Below are 19,637 nucleotides of genomic sequence, written 5' to 3'. Positions count from 1 at the left end.
TTTCTTTCCTTTTCTTTCTTTCCATTTCGTTTCCCTTTCTTTCTTTCCATTTCCTTTGCTTTTTGTTGTGCTTTTTCTTTCTTTTCTCACTGTCACGTCACTGTGATTTTATTTCATTTTTTATTTCCAGTGTATCAATAAACTTGTTATGGGGGTGGGGAGGGGGGGGGGGTAGTAACAATGAAAACAACATTACCGTGCCGGTAATCAAATACATTACATTCTATTGATCTCATATTAACGCGACAGTCCATATAGCTTCCCCTCAGAACGGGGGTTACTTCTAAAAATGCATTAGGATCTATTGACACAAAGATGATGTATAACACTATTCACGTCATTCACCAAACACGAGAGTTGGAGTAAAATAATCAGGATTATCCAGTTCCGACGCGCCTTAGATCGTAATCTCTCAACACTCTCTAAAATGATAAATGTATTTATTTATACAAGCTTTATTGTATCGGATTCAAGAAAGTAAGAGTGAGATCTCTTTTTTTTAAAGCCAGTCACTCCTCCGCACTTTTTGAAGAAATGTAGTTTTCACTTATCGAGTATGAATATAGGTAAGATTAGGGTCAACCCAAATAACAAGATAATCCGACCTATGAAGAACACACAGTACATGTATAACGTTACTACGACATTCTATATTCCTGTAATAGGAAAAGAGGAACAAGATGCGCGAAAATAGGGACTTTTAGATTCGCACGAAGACAATGGGGATTGCTACGGTCGACGTCCTTTTAATACACTGCCTTGAAAGGACGTCACACGTATCAGTCCACGCAAATCTAAAAGTCCCTGATCATCGGGGAAAGTGCCGGGGAAAGTGTAAAACTATGCTATGCAAGAAAAGGGAACTGCATGGAAGGGCATGAAAGAGCGTAGGGGTAATCACGCATATCGAAGGACTGTCTCTAGAAATCCAAAATGACTCTATTTTGTTTGCCTTCATGCGGGATCACTGGAGCGTGGATACAATACGAAGTGACGATGATAAACGCCCGATAGTGAACACTAATTCTCACCCAAGATCCCGTGGCAATAAAAGAAAAAGAGGAACTACATGCGCAAAAATTATCGGGGAAAGTGAAAGTGTAAACAACGATGTACGGAAAGGGAACTGCATGAAATCTAAAATGATTCTATTCTGTTTGCCTATTATGCGGCATCACTGGAGCGTGGGTACACTGAATAGCAAGCGATGATCAAAAGGCCGGAGAGAATAATAATTCTAACCCAAGATCCCAAGGCCACTTTTCCGGAGTACGAGTTTTATAGCAAGTGAATAATACAAACGGTACTCAACTGTCCTTATTTTGGTTTCTGAAGAAGTAAATAATTGAGCGCCACTTCATGGTATACAGTTTGCACTTTCGGTATGTAAAGTTTAATTCTGCATTGAGAAGTGACAGCGACGCCACACGTACAGTCGCTTTAGATTGGATCTAGGCCTATTTGCTGTTCATTCTTATCTTATTTAAGTAAGTTTTGATTTTGTATTATTTGCTGTGCGTTTGTGTATGTGTTTCGTTCCTATGTCTAGAAATCTCGTACTGAACGAACTTTAAAAATACGGTTTCAACTCCTGCTTTTCACTGGTAATGGTATACAGGACATTTGAGACAGGGGGGGGGGGGGGGAGGGAGAGAGAGGTATAATATAGAGATAGAGGAAGTGGATAAGGATCAATTAGGGAGAGAAAGAAGAGTGAGTGAGAGAGAGAGAGAGAGAGAGAGAGAGAGAGGGAGAGAGAGAGAGAGAGAGAGAGAGAGGAAGAGAGGGGTAGATGAATGTAAAAAGATTTCGTGACAAAGAATGCCTATATAAACGCTGATGATAAACAACGATACAAAATGATCATTATGTAACGTATGAATTGCAAATAATACACTAAAAGGCTGGAAAGGCAGTTGAAATTAATAGCTCCATACTATGCGGACATAATGATGCTTAAAATGCTAATAGGTTCGGAGTCAAGTACGTTGTCTAACAAGTAAATACTGTGGGTCCCAGACCGGTGGCCCTGTAATTATTTAATGACCCCGTTTTTCAGCCACCAAATTGTGAGCATACGTTAATTAGTAAACCTTAATATCAGTATGCGGCAGCAAAGCCATCCATCTATTTATGTTTACATTATAGTTTAGCTGCCACGCATGTCATGTGCTCCTTCTTCCCATCGTGATTATACAACGTACATGGTGAAGAATTATACTGATATCATGGCTGTCGGGTCAACAGGTAATTTTCCATGCATGAAAGCAATATAAATATAATTGATAGAAATTATATTAATAATAATGGTAATATAAATGCTGATAGTAATTATGATAATTATGATAATGAAAATGATAGTTAACCAAAATAACAAAATGATATAAGTCATAATAATAATAATAATGATTTTACTACTACTACTGCTACTACTACTACTACTTTTACTACTACTACTACCATTACTACTACTACTACTACTACTACTACTACTACTACTACTACTACTACTGCTACTACTACTACTACTACTGCTGCTGCTGCTGCTTCTACTACTACTTCTACTTCTACTACTACTTCTATTACTAATTATAGTACTACTAAATAATACTACTAGTATTATTATTATTTAATCTACTACTACTATAATTTCTACTTCTATATACTACTAATCTCCCCCATCGGAATACTCATTACACTATACTCCTATATTTGATTGTAATGTCCTACATAAGAAAACATCCAGTGCTGTGATTGGCCTAGTTCACTGCCTTGACTATTTCCGTGTCGTGGGCCCAATCAGCCGGCTTAGAAAATAGCACACGTACCCTAAACGCTAAAACGGAGACAGGATCCTTTCATTGTTGCGCCGATTTTTTTAATTTTTTTTTTTTGGGGGGGGGGGGGAGGGGGGGGGGTGGGCGCGATGAGTAGAGACATGGCGATCTATGTGGAATAGCGTGTAAGGGAGAAGGGCAACGATGATTGGAGAAATATATAATATATAAATGGACAGAATCTGGACTAAAATTGGCCAGGAGTGGCTCACGCGACGTTATTCCACTTTAAGGTCCTATGGTGCATCTGACGAAAAATTGACTTTAAAGGGTAGAGGGGAAGCGGTGAGAGGTAAAAAAAATATGTGAGAGCTATAAAAATGTTAAGAGATAACATTGCCAGAGTTAAAAAGGTCTGAGGTAAAGATCTGACATTTACACCGAAGGGAAGCAAGATGGGACAACCTCTGCACCCTTTATCGTTTCCATGTTTCACCTTTTTTTATTCCGCATGTTGTTTTTTGGACCAGAAGTGGACATCAAAATGGATCTGTTACAGCAGTTTTGGATCTTCACCTTAGTGACCGTACACCTCTTTGTTAGTCCATCGAGTTGTAGTAAGTATTGATTCTTCTTTTACATTAAAGTGACCATGTGATGATGAACAAATTTTCACACCTCATTCAAATAACACGAGAAAGAGAGAGTGAGAGAGAGAGAGAGAGAGAGAGCTGATAATGAAAAATATGCTTTACATAACTACCCGGACAACTACCTCAGACAATTCCCCTCTTTAGCTTCAAATCTACATTAAACCCCTGCGGGATGAAGAGGATTTGTCTTTCGGCTTCAGTCTGCGGATTAACAGCTAAATTATTATTACTTCGAGTGGAGACGAGCTTTAATGTTAAGAAGCCTAAGTATTCAATCATCATCATGGAATTTCTTTATCCTGGGTGCCCATTTACTTCAACTGGGTCGAGAGTTGGAAATACAGATTGATGTAATGACAGATGACAATGGTAGCTGGGATTCAAGCCAAATATGCCTATATTAATGATAGTAAAGTGACTTCTTTAGTAGACCACGCTCTCTTTAGGGTAAATCATATTAACCTTTCGTTGAAAATCGGTACAAAGTGAAACCCAAGTGACCAGAGGAGCCAACCCTACCCTAACCAAATCATACGCTAACGAACGAAAGAGACAGAAACTTCGGTCTAGCGTGGGCTGGGCCAAGGCTGTGGGGGTTATCATCGTACAGTCTTGATGTAGAATCTTCCAAGTCTAAGGTGTTTTACTTGTTGTTGGCACTAAGTTAGGCCTACCCTATCATAGAGTAAATCAAATCAGTGAATAACAATATCTATTTTCCTCGTGTTTGCTCTAATTTAGCTTCAGTTTGACAGTTTTGTCTTTGCCAGAAAGTATTGCTAAGACTGTCTTAAGTAAGGCTAAGATAAGAGTGATCGCGATCACTCTTAGCCTTAATAGCGATTTTAATGCTAGCATTAATCCCAAATGCCTTAGTGAATTAGTTCCTAAAAGCGATATTGCTCTTAATAACATTAATGACCCGTTGAATGAATGAATGTATAAATAAATATATAAATAAATGAAATAAATTAAAACTTGATAACAAAGCTATTTAGGGTCTCAAACATTATTACAACATGAACATCTCTCTTGGAGCCTGAGAGCAAATGAATCCAGTGTTATCAAATATAGATGGTTGACTTGAACTACAAATAAATAGATTAAGATATTAATAATAATACATTGTTAAATGGTAACAAACTGACTTAATGATTCATTTACAGCCGACAAGCTCTTTGTGGCCGATGCGTACAACGGCACCATCCTCTTGGCCGAGACAGACGGGTTAAGCTTCGTCAAAAGTTCCTTCAACCGGCTCCCCTTCACAGGACTTGAACTGCCGGTCGGTGTGGAGTTTGATTCCAGGACAGAGATCGTCTATTGGACAGATGCCTCCCTGCATACAGTCAATAGGGCTGCTCTGAACGGCTCCATGCAGGAGGTCATCGCCCAGTTGGACCCGATAAGTATCCCGGCGAATTTCGAATGTAAGTATAACAGTATTAAGCTTGATGATTGCCAATTGAGGTTTGTTCAGATATAGGGCGGTAAACCGCCGAAAAATATGATCCGAACGAGCCTTTATTAATCTGTATACCCATGTTAATAATTCCTTTGTATATAGGTGTTTATTTTTAAGACTATATGATTAGTCGGATGTATTTTTGGATCCGGGTTCGGGGAGGGTTCGGGGTGGGAAACTAAAGAGGAATTTTTTATTTTAAAAGAATGAAAGCTTATCAAATCAGTTCTTAGCAGCTCATTACCCTCATACCAATTTTACCAAAATTTACAGGTTAATTTTACTTGTTACTTTCAGATCCCTATGGGATCGCCCTGAACCTCGACGAAAACAAGGTTTACTGGGCCGACCAGTACCACGATGTGATCGAGATGGCGGACCTTGATGGCTCCAATAGACAAGACTTGATATCCACTGGCTTCAATACGAACGCGGCTGGAATAGTTTACTCAACAATTCGAAGGTCTGTATACTTGATTTATGTTTATTATATCTAGATAATACCAATATATTTTATATTCTTAAAACGCATTTATCATTTCCGAATCATAATTTCCCTATTGCAATGGTTTAGAAGTTTTATAATACGATTTCGCATTATGTTAGTTCGGCAACAATTGCGAGAAATACCTTCTATTGGCAACATTTATTTCCTCTGATGAACACTTAATTTGAATTAAAAAGTAAGAAATACTGTTTTGAGAAAGAGTACCTTTCAGTATTTATAAAGGACATATAGAAAGTTATGATAAAAGTCACTGTCTGTTGCTTTACATAATGCTTTCGTACATATTTCAGATTTACATGTACAATCCTAATGATGTAACTTTCTCTAAAAATAAAATGGAATCTTCCTACCTTTTTACAAAGCGATGGATGAAAGCCAAACAGGTAATTATTAGGACATCTCGCAGCAAGATAATAAAACAGACTTTTCTTCATATGTTTATGCTCATCATTATTTATCACCCTTAATTATCACCATCATCGTCATCATCATCATCATATGTTCATCTTCATCACTACCACCACCCCACCTTCACCAAAATTCAACCTCCTTTTCTCCGCGCTGTAGAGTTAGATTTTACATTTCTTTGACGACCTTCTCATTTCAGGAAAATCTTCTGGACGGAGCAAGGACCAAGCCCAAAGATCGAGATGGTTAATCCTGATGGGACTGGGCGAGAAGTCCTGGTAGATTCCGATCTTGAGAGTCCAAACGGCATATGTCTCGATTCGGCAGGTATGTTGAAAGTCCAGCCTGACGTCAATTAAAATGACATTAATTCCCCTGACGTCAAATCTGACGTCATAAACATGGTCCAATGAATTGTATATATACACGTGAAAGCTTGGTAACACTAGCTCGGGTAATGTTAGTTATTAACTTAATCCTCAATGTAAATGCATTTTTACCTTCTAGTTTGCGTTAAAAAGCAGTCCTTTGTAACTGCAAGGAAAATGCGATGAATCATATTTCTTATGGTCTGAATTGGATTGGATTAAATTGGATGCTGTTATCATTATGATGTTTCATTTGTAGTTCGATGTTTTCATTGTGGAGTGATTAATTTTGTTGTTATGTCATTATTATAGAGAGGAGGCTGTATTGGACCGATCCAACTAGGGACCGAATCGAAAGTATTCATCTAGACGAAATGACCCGACTCTCACACATTGAGTTAAGCAATCTCGACATCCATCCGTTTGGTATTGCAAAGTATTTTGAAGATTTCTACTTCTCTGACCTTAACTTCGACGGCGTTTATGCTGCTGACTTTCCGGACAATAGCCTTCATCTAGTTGACCGTTATTTGCCCACCCCTGTCGAAATACACATCTATGCAGGTAAAGTGACGTAGCGTGATTTCTGTTTTGAATAGGGAGGGGATTACACTGGTGTCATGGGAGGGGGTAATGCGAAAAATAGGTGTAATAAAGGGGTTCGAATCATATTTGTCTTCGCATGCATTTCTATGACATGCAAACGAAACAAATTTCCAATTTATTGGACAATAAAGTTTGAATTGAATTGAGTTGAATTGAATTTCCTCTTCTCTCTCTTCCTCTCTCTTCCTTTACACCATTTGATGGGGTGAGGGGGCGGCTTTTTTCGTGTCCCCGTGTCAAACTGTTTCGTGTATATTATTTAAAAAACAGATGATAGGCGATCTTGCAAGCTGCAAATGAAGTATTATGTACCTTTTCAGGGGAAAAATAGTACTGGCAATGGATATATGGACGAGAAGAATGTTTTGTTTAAAAAGATGAATGTGTTATACGGTAAAATAAGATTTTCTTGAACAACACAATCTATAATCATTACTCGACACCAAAATATTAACAATCATTCGACATTTAAAATCAAGCGATAGGAGAGGAGGAGGGGGGGGGGGGTGGAAGGCACTATTAATACGTGAGAAATACAAAATTTACAATTATTAAAATTGAACAAATTCTTGCACTTGTTAGATACGAGCTGTCCAGGTTTTAACCTTTGTGACAACACTGGAGAATGCATTTTGACTACTCGGCAACCCGAGACCAAATTTGTTTGCATATGCGAACCGGGTTACACCGGAGTTTACTGCGAGCAAGGTAAGTAAATTCTTTCTAAATTATAGAAATAAATGATTTAAGCAAAGAAGTAGAAAATTATTCCTAAGTTGTAAAGCTCACCTTTTGGACGCAGGGGCATCGAATGAACAATTTAAATGGGGATGGATGTCCCAATTTAGTTGTTAGTTTTTTTTAAATTGAGAATATCATACAATCGTGAATAGTTAAAAAAAAGGAATTCATTTATCATGTTTACTTTCAGAATTGAATAAAGAAATGAAATTAAATGTGCAAAGGAAAGACACAGGGTAAACATTTTCATAATGATTTTTAATAATGTGCAAGTTATTTTGGTATTATTATTGTTTGCTGTTGTTGGTATTTTATGAAATATAGTTATAGACGACTGCGCCTCATCACCCTGCATTAACGGCAGTTGTAGCGACGCTGGAGTGTTATCCTACGAGTGCACCTGCCAAGCCGGATTCACAGGGCGTAATTGTGAAATTGGTACGTACAAGATTGCTCACAATTACACACGGGGGGGGGGGGGGCGCATGTGCTTCCGGTAAAACCCTATCTGGTTTAGCCTAAGAATGAATCATGCACACATTTATGTCCGTTCCCACAGCGAAAGATTTAAAAAAAATAATACACTGAAATTTAAGAATTTTATGTGGACCCATCACTGGCTCAAAACAAGGACCAGGTGGTCTTAGTATACTTTTGCGAAATAGAAACATGTAGAAAGTATTCACTTTGCATTCTCTTTGCAAAATTGGGGATACATTCGGGATACATATTGTGACCAGTACGCTAACATAGAAGAAGAAGAAGAAGAAGAGGAAGAAGAAGAAGAAGAAGAAGAAGAAGAAGAGGAAGAAGAAGAAAAAGAAGAAGAAGAAGAAGAAGAAGAAGAAGAAGAAGAAGCAGAAGCAGAAGAATAAAAAACCGATACCACTAATCAACGCCTTCAGTTTTCCTGTATGTTTTTTTTTAAAAAGTACGGCTTCTTGAAGACGATCGGACTAGCTGGAAAAACTTTTATGCACTTTTGGGGCAAAACCCTAAATAAGACTGTTGGCCAAGTTCATGGATTTGGTGACAAAATGCGTGTTCATTATGTATTTCTTATAATACATAGTTGACACTCGTCTTCTCTTTTTTAGACATCGACTCATGTGATCCGTCACCTTGTCTTAATGGTGCGACTTGTGTGGATGAATTACTGGGATACGCTTGCGAGTGTGCTGTGGGCTTTACTGGAGATACATGTGATGAAGGTTTGTAGGCCTATATCTCTTAAATTATAGACTATTAGTTATGCAGACAACTTAAAACGTACTATAGAATTAGCATAACTTCCGCAAAATAGTGATATACCGGCGATAATCTTTGTATTATCTAAACCTCTAAAATATTCGTTTGTGTTAACCTTTTAGTCTAGTTCAACGAGCATGGGAGGAAATCACTTTAGGACCTGGATTCGGATTACAAGGGCATCCCAGAAATGTCTGAATGTGATGGCCTTTATTTGCTTCCCTCTAACTAATTTGGAGAAAGAGGGAACCCCCTCGAATATGAGGACTTTTTTGTCAGATAAATCTGGAGTTCAATAATGTGCCTGCTCCACGTTATAATATCGATTTCTGACCATGACAATGAGTATCTAATATACCATTGTGGAGACTGTCTTAGCGTAGTAGTATGACTATTAACAGGGGAGAATGCAGCAGAAAAGATATACTTATTTACTAGGAAATTACTAGAATACTAAAATTTACTAGAATAAATCAAAAACAAATTAAAGTAAATATTTAAGTTAAAATTTAAGTTGAATTAAGCAATTAAAATGAAACAGCGTTAAATTCGAAATACGATAGTAGAAAAGGCACTTTTTTAAACAAATCCCCCCCCCCACCAAAAAAAATGGTCACGAAATAAACTATTCCAGTATTTTCTTACTTCAGATATTAACGAATGTCTTCGCAGTGATGCCTGTGGCGTTAACGAGGATTGCACAAACACGATTGGAGGATTCCAGTGTGAATGCAGGGAAGGTTCACACATGAGAAACGGCGAGTGCAAATGTAATTCATGACACTGTAATAATCTTTTTCTATCCAATTAATATGATCGCACAGACTTTAGAGGAATCAACTCAAGCCCTATTGCTTTTACATACATTACCGATATAAATTATATTCAGGTTACGTAATATTTTTAATGTCATGTTCACACGTATGAAAAGGCGATTGACAAGGCTATTTTGAATCGCATTATGTTGATTTATTGAACTTCTTTGTGATTCTGTTACATGTAGCTATTTATGTACCGGAGTGTTGGCTCAGTCAGTAGAGCGTCCGCCTCACAACCGGGAGGTCGTGGGTTCGAACCCCGGCCGCGTCATACCAAAAGACGTTAAAAGATGGGAGTTGTTGCTACCTTGTTTGGCGTTCAACAATAAGGGATAGAGCAACGTCGATCTGGCGCTGCTCAGTGGCTGCCGAGCTCACGATCAATTGGGCAAAAAGAATTTCCGTTTCGGTTTAATAAAATTTGGAGTGGACTATTAGATTATTATTATTATTATTAACAGCAACCCGATTAAATGTTTGTTCTTTTCTCAATGGAAAGTGTGATTTTTCATGTTGAGGTCTTCATCTTCAACTCTGATAACTAACATGCCTAAACCGATGAAAGCTGAGCTAAATACATGTGCTATTCTGGATGTTTAACCACGAAAGACTCTCTAATAATTCAATGGTATAACATTATGTTCACTAGTTTTACAACATGTCAACTGGAGACATGGAGATGATAAAAATCCTTCCTTAAATTTAGGCAGCAATAATCTTTTTAGATTGGTCAGCCTTAAAACCCAAGAACATCAACAACAACAACCATTTTCTAAAAAAAATGAATCAAGTGCATGGCAACAAACAAAATAAGCGCTTACATTCAAAGTCCCTTTTTAATGCACGCTTTCACTTTGGTTATGTAAGGTGTAGAAATATCTCCAGCGTGTAAAAATGTCACTTTCACTTCATTGTCACTGCGAAGGATAGTTTTAAATTAGTTATATAATCTCTATTATTTCTTCAAAACTCGGGATAATGATAATAGTTTAATATCAGTTTCTGAAATTTAAGAGTTCGACACTTTGTTCATAATTATCGTTTGTTTAGAGCCAGAAAAGTGTTTACTCTGTTTTAAAGCACAAGAGTTAACACCTTTCTGGCTCCTAACGGGCGATCATAGTGTTGTCAGTAATTAATCATTGGATTGTATAAACAAATCGATTATCACCCATTTCTCTTGTATTTTGGCCCTCTCTCTTTTCCTAAGTTTCACTGTCTGTAGGTGGCGCTATACAGTTTACACGGATAAACGGCGAAGATGCTGAATTCACTGATGAACTCAATGACCCAATGTCAAATGAATCCATGACTATGGAGACAAGGTGTCACAAAGTCGTAAGCTTACTTTTCATAATCCCTCATTATATATATACATCCGGATTGATAGGCCAGTGATTTGTATTTTGAGGCAGCACATTTTTGTTCGCGTCACGCACAGGGCCCGTATTCAATAAACTTTTTAAGCATGAAATGTAAAAACCTTTTGAGTTACCTGTAGTTACCTGTAGTTACCTGTCTTTACGGGCTCTAATTTAAGACGTAGTCCTATAATGCTCACATTCCTTCATTCAAAATCCTCTTTTTGCTAAGAGAAAGGTCTTAGCTAAAATTAGCTTAGCTAATAATTAAGATTAAGTAGATATTCTAAGATTGTTGTCTAAGAAAAAGTGCTTAAATAGCTTGTCGTATTCTAATACAATCGATATCTAAGATAAGTAAATAACTACCCTATGTTTAAGCATACTGCTGAGGATCGCCTAAAAGCAATTGCAAAAGAGATAGTACAATGCACCCAGTAAATTCAGTTCTTAAGATATGAGAATTGCCTGCATTGCCTTATTTTGTTTTTAAATATCGCAGGTATAACAACCCATTAAAAATGACGTTTGCCGTGCAACCTTACTACATGTATAACAAAATTCAAGACATTTATTGACGCAGGTTCTCGCCGTGATTTACCTGAATTTTTAAAAAACAGATTGTTACTTTATATTCAACTATTCAGTTGAAAGCAATGTTTCATATGAACAAAGGCAATGATGTCCGTCTGTTTTGAAGAATATTTTAGTTAATATAGTGTATGCTGATAGCTAGTTCTTAAAAAAAAAACCTTAGTCTCTTAGCACAGAGGGTGTAACTTTGATTGCATTATCCTTGTTTCAAGCCTGTGGAGGTGATTGGCCCAAACAACAGAAATTCAAAGCAGTATTTGCGCTGTTAATCTTAATTGCAATTATCTTAGAATAGTGTCACTCTCTCTTACATGAAGCGTCCAAGACTACCCCAGTCGTTGAGGGAGCAGTAGGCCTCCGTCAGCAAGATGACGCCTTGTATGCAAAGGTCAATCCTTAAACACAAACGTGACCATGGTTTTGATGTTTCGTTATCGTTCTATATCAGCTACATACAGTTATAATGAACATCATGAGCACACAAAGCAGCGAGTGGGATATTGACATCACTGGATTTTCAGCAGGCAGTATCGTGGCCGAATTCGAAGTCATGATCTTCGATTCTGATAGGAATATCTTGAAAGACCAAGCAATAGCATTGGAGACGTCCCTTGGGCTTCAGGAACCTGGTATTTGGCAATCTGCAGACGGTTCCGTTAATCTCAACGTGGAATCCGTCATTACATACGGTTGGCATCTTTCTCATTTATCTGTGTTTCCTAATATATGAATGTGTAAATCAGTGTTTCATACATTAAATGTCTACAAAAATACGGCTTTGACACAGTTTCTTAGTGTTGGTAGCATATAAACTCACAGTTGACATGTGACACGTGGTGACACTTTCGAAGCCGCAGAGTGAAAACATGTGTAGAATCGGGATCGCTTTAAAGGATCGGGAGATATTTGGAGGACAATGGGTGTCCCTCTTTAACTACACAAAAACCGCTTCATTGAATTATTCAAAATGAATATAATCATGGAGCTCACTGCGTCGCTGTATGGAAACTCCAAAGCGGAGACTTATTTACAGTATTTACCCACTTTGAATTACCACATCTTTACAACATATCCATCGGTTGTCAACTTTGGTATATACTGCGACATCTATATCAATGCCTTGTAGTTTATCCTTCATTAAAAAAAAAATGAAAGTAGAATGCAGCTATTCAAATAAAAAGTTGAGTACTTGAAATTAAATTATGGAACACTCTGTCTGGGAGCAGTTGATAATAAGTTGATTATATAATTGCTTTATACTGTTAAGTTTTGAAATGATTAAAATAAAAAATATAGTGACTGAATCGTGCTGAAATTTCCTTCAACGAATGGGTGGAGTTTGCCCCACACTTCATGCCACATAATTATGAATGTTTGCTCTTTACTAAAAAAAAACTTCAGAGATTAATATTTTCCCTAAAAACGTGTTGCCAGTTTGTGTTTCACTGAAGACAGCTTCCAAATTCAGAAGTTTCCTATTTTTAATTGGATATTGCTTAAACTTTCACTAACTGGTTATTGTCATTTTTCTGCTGTTAATAAATCCGACATAATTTTGGGGTGGATTTCCCCTTTAATTGAAAATATGCTATATTCAGATAATTGTTTCAACAAGATATATGAAACTGGAAAAAACACGATTTGAAAGTGACTACAATTATTTCCCGAAGATGTAGCACATTCTATTTTCCAAAGGGTCTAATACTGAAAATAATTCAAATCTGAAATAAACTTTGACGAAACATCCGTATGTCACAAAAGCACACATTATTAATGTAAGTTGTATTTTTTTAAAATGTCAATAATAGTCATGATGATATAACAAATATTTGATTTCCTGCCTTAGGTGAGGTATGTCTTACAGTTCAATGCGTGTATGGGACCTGCCGTACAGTACCCGGAGATCCGAACTATTCGTGTGCCTGTCAGACAGGATACACGGGAGAGTATTGCGAAACAGGTAGGTAGACATCGACAAGCGGGACTATAGTCATTGAATGTTAATGGTGATGATCGTGGTGATGATGATGATTATGAGGACGATGATTAAGATAAGGCCTACTACTTCATCTACTACTAAATCTGGGCCTACTCCTACTACTACAACTACTACTTTTTCTACTGCTACTACTACTACTACTACTACTACGACTAGTCTCAGAAGCGGATCTAGAGGGGGGGTTGGGGGGGGGGGGGGGTTGCAACCCCCCCCCCCAAAAAAAAAATCCGGGGACCATTTTTTAAAATCTTATCTTTTTTTTTAAACTTGTAATTTTATTTTATTCTATTTCTATGTGTTTATTTCATTTATTATTATTATTAATTATTATTATTAATATTATTATTATTATTATTATTATTATTTCTTTTTTGGGGGGGGAGGGGGGGGGGGGGGAGGGGGGTTGGGCGAACAAATGTCACAGAGTCCCTTGCCAGGCGCGGATCTACGGGGGGGTTTAGGGGGTTTAAACCCCCCCTTGGGCGGCCCAAAAAAACAAAAAAAAAAAAAAGGGGGAAAAAAAAGAAAAAAAAAGAAAGAAAAAAGAACGCACGCTGGAGAGAAACCCTTTCAAGTGCAAATATTGTGAGAAGATATTCAACTCATCTGGTAACTTAACCAAACACATGATAACTCTGGATATAACTGTGTATTTAACTGTTACTTGATTTAAAAAGACGTTATCATGCACTGCTTTTTATGGTCTCCATTGTGTTAATAGATGCCAGGAAAACATCACTTACGGGGTTCAAATAAACCCCCCCCAAAAAAAAAATCGGCTCGCCGCTTCGCGGCTCGTGGACGATGCTCTGCATCGTCATTATTTTGGTCAACCCCCCCCCCCTTAGCAAAAAGCTAGATCCCCCCCTGAGTCTACTACTACTACTACCAATACTACTACTACTACTACTACTACTACTACTAGTAGTAGTAGTAATATCACTACTTCTTCTCTTCTCGTCCTCATTAACTCATTCTCGCAACGGCCCAGACCTATGAGACATTCAAACAGTTATTGATGAAATGACGGCAAAAACTCTCATGAATTCTATTTACAGTGATCACCTGTCCCTTGCCCGACCATCCACTTAGCCACGTTGTACAACCTCAGAGCGTTTACATGCCAGAGGATCTGATCACCATAGAATGTGATGAGAAAGACGCATCAGTGATATGGAGATGTGATGGGATCTCAGGAGAATGGATTCAACTGGCTGATCTGGATTGTCAAACAGGTTGGAACGTTATACATGCATTGGAATGTAGACCAATACGGCATCTCTATAAGAAGGGGGTGGGGGTGGCACACCTTTTAAATAGCCTCGGGTCAATTCATAAAGCACCATAACAGACCAGTAATCAATGGCGTCTCTATAGGGGGGGGGGGGGGCTGACACACATAGCCTTAAAGGTCAATTGATAAAGTTCCATCGAAGACACCATCTCTCTGCAATGAACGGTTTCGGTGCTCTATGAATTGGAGTCATATGAACGAGTCTGACTTCAAGTGACGTAACTATTTCTCTCCTACTAGCTATGGCCCCATCTGTTGGCGCGTTTTTGGACAGTAATAGCCTTGTCATTAAAGTCCTTATGAATCTATGCTTTTGCTTGGCCCAAAGTGGAACATCTAACGGCAAATCTCAAAATGGATTTTAATCTTGTGGGCAAGTTTGAAGACTCGAATACCGTTTCCCCCGTTGCTTGTTGGCAACTTGTCTCACACGAATACAGTGCTGGAAAATTTAGTGTAAAACACAATTCATGCATTCCAAAGAAGTCTCCTTGTCAAATACACCATTCTTACTGGCGTGCAAATTGATGCCCCTTTCTTTGCACACAAAATGGTTAGAACTTGGCTCCCTAATATTAGCTGCGTCTCATAAACTCTCACAAATGTTGCGAGACCAGCAAGTTAGTTTCCAGATCTTGCGTAACTTCGCAGAAGCCCCCGCCCCCCCCCCCCCACTCCGTGAACGGAGGGATACCATGCGTGTTACCAAAATGTCCGGTAAAGGGGACTTTTCACACCCCAAAGTCCGGCTCGTAGTACATAAAAATCCGGCCCGTATTGACTTTTACACACCGGACTTAGGGGGTGTTTTCAAAAGGAGGGAACATGCATATGCGTAACCTAAATAACACTGAGTGGGTTGGGGGGGGGGGGGGCGGGCTCAGAAGGCCCATCATCGGCTCCGTAAAATTCCAGTCTGTTGGACTGTAGCCTAACTTTTCAAGCTATTCGAGTGACACCTTGTGCATTGAAGGTTCTAGTTTTATGTGTTGTTGGAGGGGGCGGGGAGTAGGCCATAATAATAAATCTTCTAGAACCACTCCTGCCCCTGTGTCCAATATAGGCCTCCGATTCAGTGTTAAATGTTTAACATTATGCTGCTCCCTCTTTTACAGATGGAAATGGATTGCCGATCGGAGCTCTCATTGGTATTGTGGCTGGGGCATTGTTCGTTCTGATAATTGGAATGTTCCTCTGTTTCCTTTACAAGTGAGTACATATCAGGCGTTCATCGTCAAATATTCAATACATACAATAACATAGTAATTTTCATGTTGTTACCAGATGGCATTGTAGATAGGGAGGACTGAGGCTCGATGTATTGAATTTGATCAGCACAGGAGCAATTGTTGAATGTTCACGAGATGGAATATGGGGAAATGCATACAGAGTTATTAACAAAGAGAGAGAGAGAGAGAGAGAGAAAGAGAGCGATAGCGATTAAGTTTATGAGAAAGGCAGCGAGTAAAATGGGTGAGAGAGAGAGAGAGCAAGAGAGAGATAGAAAATTAATGCGTGGGTGTTTGTGTGTCAGTGGGAGAGAGAAAGAGAGAGAGAGAAAGTGAGGGTGTGTGTATGTGAGAGAGAGAAAGAAAGAGATAGAAAGATCGAGAGAGAGAAAGATCGAGGGAGAGAGAGTAAGAGATAGATAGAGAGAAGGGGGTATAAGCCAACAAAAACGGTGAGATTCTTGCAGTTTCATAATGCATATCCTTTACTTTTATTACAGGTTTGTAAATAGGAAACGAATGAATACATTAATTACTAATGGCGTCCAGCTTAACGAACGGCAGAACAACCTTGCTGTCAGTCATCCACCCATGGGGGCTACGGGTGGAATGCCGTACCCCTGTGCTGAAGGGAAGAGTTTAGACGATCCTACCTACGCGTCACCAAGTGATTTTCCCTCTAACGACTACATATCGATGTACGCGACACGTATAGCAGGTTCTCTTGAGAAAGGTAGCAGGTTCGGAACACTACCTGCAATTCCAAAGGCAGCGCCCCATCTTCCTGTTCGGCATCTTGCACCCCTTCAGATGGACGGGGCGGGCGTAGAGGCGCTCCCCCCTGAGTATTCTGTTTGTGACCCCTCTGCCAGTGGTCTGGCAGGGGGCGAGATGTACGAGTCAACGATCAGATCTGACAATCCTACTAACGACATGATGCCCTCTCCGTCAACTGTCCCGAAAAATTTGAACCATAATCAATTTGGACAGGCGTCTTGTCGGGCAACAGAACCGTTCGATGATTATCTGTACATGAAACCTTATTAAGATCGTGGTTATTTGTTTCTTGACATATGTGTCCTAATATTCTAAAATTTGTAAAATGATGATGACGTTTATCTTTCCCAAAATCAGAATTGAAGTGTTACTTCTTCATTTTAATTAACTATGATTTCGTATGTTCATGATAATGTTCAATGTATCCTTATAAATTTAGTCCTAAGATATATGAATGGTGTAATCATTATTTGAGTGTATATATACATGTTTATACTATTGTAAATATTAGAAGACGAAATTGTCTGTTTAGAGCCAGAAGGGCATAACTCTGTGTTAATAATGTATACACACCTGTATGTTAATAATAATAATAATAATAATAATAATGTAACTTATATCGCGCCAAATCCACTCTGTAGAGTGCTCAAGGCGCGTGTAAACAGGAAAAAAGATCAAGACTTGAAAAGAAATGTTTTGAGATGAGTTTTGAAAGAATCAGAGGATAAACATGTTTTGATGTCTTCAGGAAGGCCATTCCATAATTTAGGACTGGAGTATGCAAATGATCTTTCCCCCCACGTTTTGGTAATTTTGGGGGTCACAAGAAAATTGGAAGTGGATGAGCGTAGAGGTCTTGCAGGAGTGTAGTTTTAACAGCCTTATGCCTCCAAACAGATGATCGATTATTTTATTTCCCTGATTTATATCAACCACACAGATCCATAATTGGATAATATTTCAGAACGTTGTTGAATATCGTATTATCAATTAATTAGAATTGTAGTTTTATGTCGAAATTTAATTTATTATAAATATATCTGTATGAAATACAACCCGTAGTAGCAATACATATTGATATATACAAATATAGATCGTACAATGTAGGTTTCCCAACTGTAAAGTATGAGAAAATGTTAACTTTTAAAGGCTTCTGCTACGGAAGGCCCATAGCGTCTCAAATATATGCTTACTTACTTGCTTAAGTCGGGTCAACTGCCCGAGCCGTGATGGCCATCCACACATTCCTGTCCAGCATGGCTGCTTTCATCTCTGACAGTTCAAGTCCCGTATCCTTCTTGAGTAGGTCTGTATAAGTAAAATGAGGTCTTCCAGGTTTCTTCTTCCCGTGTTTAGGCTTCCAGAGTAAAAGCTGAGATATTGGTTCATTGATGTTCCTACAGCTGTGGCCTGCAAAACGTAGTCTTCTTTCCCTGATCTTTTCTGATACTTTTAGTAGATTCCCGTACAGCTCCTTATTGGTCATATGCTGGCTCCAGTGCACGTTGAATACTGTCCTAAGAAGTCTGGTGTAGCAACCATCTAATTCTTTTGCCAGCTTTGTTGTAACTGCCCATGCTTCGCAGCCGTATAGAAGCACAGATTCAACTGTAGCAACAAACAAACGTTGTTTGAACTGCCTAGGAAGAGAAGATTTCCAGATTCTTCCAAGCTTGCTACACGCTCTCCATGCTGCTGACTTACGAGCTTTCACATCTTTTTCTGTGCTCACCATCAGTGCTCCCAGGTACTTGAAATCAGGTACATTCTCCAACTGAATTTCATTATTTGTTTTTATAGTGATGATCCCCCTGTGATTGAATGACATGAACTTGGTTTTGCCTGAATTCATCCGGAGCCCGACCTTGCCTACCGATGTCTCCACCCTGCTCAGGAGTTTTGGGGCTTGCTCTAATACCTCAGATAGCTGGGCTATGTCATCGGCGAAATCTAGGTCTGTTATGATTTCCGGACCAACTCTCCTACTTCTCCTTCTTTCTAGTTGGAATCCAAGTTCTTCTTCATGGCCGTCTATAGCTGCTCGCAAGGCATAATCGAGGACTATTACAAATAGGTAAGGTGCAAGCGTGTCACCTTGAAGCACACCAGCCATGATTTCAAAGAGGTCAGTCTCTCCATCAGGTGATATTACTTTTGCTTTGGTGTCCTCGTACATCTTGCCAATAGCATTCACCAGTTGTTCCGGTATGCCATATGCAGTAAGGATCTTCAACATCTTGCCTCTGTGGATGGTGTCGAAGGCTTTGCGAAAGTCAATAAATGTGATAATAGCCGGGAGCTGATTTTCTTTTACTCCTTCTATAAGCCTGCGAAGTGCCAAAATATGTCCCACTGTGGTCCTTCCAACTCTGAATCCATTTTGGTTGGTTCTCAGGTGACTATCAAGTACAGGTCTGATCCTGTTCAAAATCAATCTATTGAAAGTTTTGGCCACGATGGAGCTTAGACTGATTCCTCGATAGTTTCCTCCTTGGCTCAGGTCTCCAGACTTTGGTATTGGTACAATGTTCAGTATGGACCATTGGTGGGGCTTTTCTTCATTGATCAGAGCGTTGTTGCAGAAACTCAGAATGATTTCATCCAGGTCACATCTTTTTAGAACCTCTGGTGGTATGCCATATTCCCCAAAGCTCTTCCCTTCTACTAGTGGCTTTATTGCCTTTGAATATTCTTTCAGATCAAATGGCCCTGTCTTGATGTTCAGACTCTCTAGTATAGGCAGAATTTCTTCATCCTCATCATCTATATCAGGAGGGCTTCCAAGAAGATT

General features: G+C 38.8%; 1 protein-coding gene across 7 annotated transcripts; it reads left to right on the top strand.

The window, feature by feature from the left end:
* The first annotated feature begins 1,035 nt into the window (after positions 1-1,035).
* On the top strand, positions 1,036-17,425 carry LOC757083. Of its 7 annotated transcripts, none has more exons than XM_030996223.1 (17): positions 1,036-1,487; positions 2,149-2,247; positions 3,311-3,394; positions 4,597-4,860; positions 5,193-5,358; positions 6,011-6,138; positions 6,492-6,743; positions 7,368-7,493; positions 7,851-7,964; positions 8,624-8,737; positions 9,425-9,544; positions 10,803-10,930; positions 11,996-12,236; positions 13,394-13,507; positions 14,605-14,781; positions 15,956-16,049; positions 16,570-17,425. In XM_030996223.1, exons 2-17 carry the CDS (start codon positions 2,163-2,165, stop codon positions 17,114-17,116), a joined length of 2,754 nt encoding a protein of 917 aa, XP_030852083.1. In that variant the 5' UTR covers positions 1,036-1,487; positions 2,149-2,162; the 3' UTR covers positions 17,117-17,425. The 7 variants fall into 7 exon arrangements, with proteins under 7 accessions (XP_030852083.1, XP_030852082.1, XP_030852088.1 ...); XM_030996222.1 differs by having other exon boundaries at positions 3,308-3,394; XM_030996228.1 differs by lacking the exon at positions 2,149-2,247 and having other exon boundaries at positions 1,037-1,303; positions 3,308-3,394.
* The last annotated feature ends 2,212 nt before the right edge of the window (positions 17,426-19,637 follow it).

The sequence above is a fragment of the Strongylocentrotus purpuratus genome, unplaced genomic scaffold (genome assembly GCF_000002235.5).
Source record: "Strongylocentrotus purpuratus isolate Spur 01 unplaced genomic scaffold, Spur_5.0 spur5_scaffold_3, whole genome shotgun sequence".
NCBI classification, from domain to species: Eukaryota; Metazoa; Echinodermata; class Echinoidea; order Camarodonta; family Strongylocentrotidae; genus Strongylocentrotus; species Strongylocentrotus purpuratus.
Note: the sequence above shows the minus strand (reverse complement) of the source record. Positions and strands in the feature narration are given on the sequence as shown.

Excerpts from the sequence above, each read along its gene's own strand:
- LOC757083 (XM_030996222.1), top strand. The coding sequence starts at position 2,163 with ATGTCATGTGCTCCTTCTTCCCATCGTGATTATACAACGTACATGGTG. Across the intron at positions 6,139-6,491 it reads CATATGTCTCGATTCGGCAG|AGAGGAGGCTGTATTGGACC; the intron begins GTATGTTGAAAG and ends TCATTATTATAG. Across the intron at positions 8,738-9,424 it reads TGGAGATACATGTGATGAAG|ATATTAACGAATGTCTTCGC; the intron begins GTTTGTAGGCCT and ends TTCTTACTTCAG.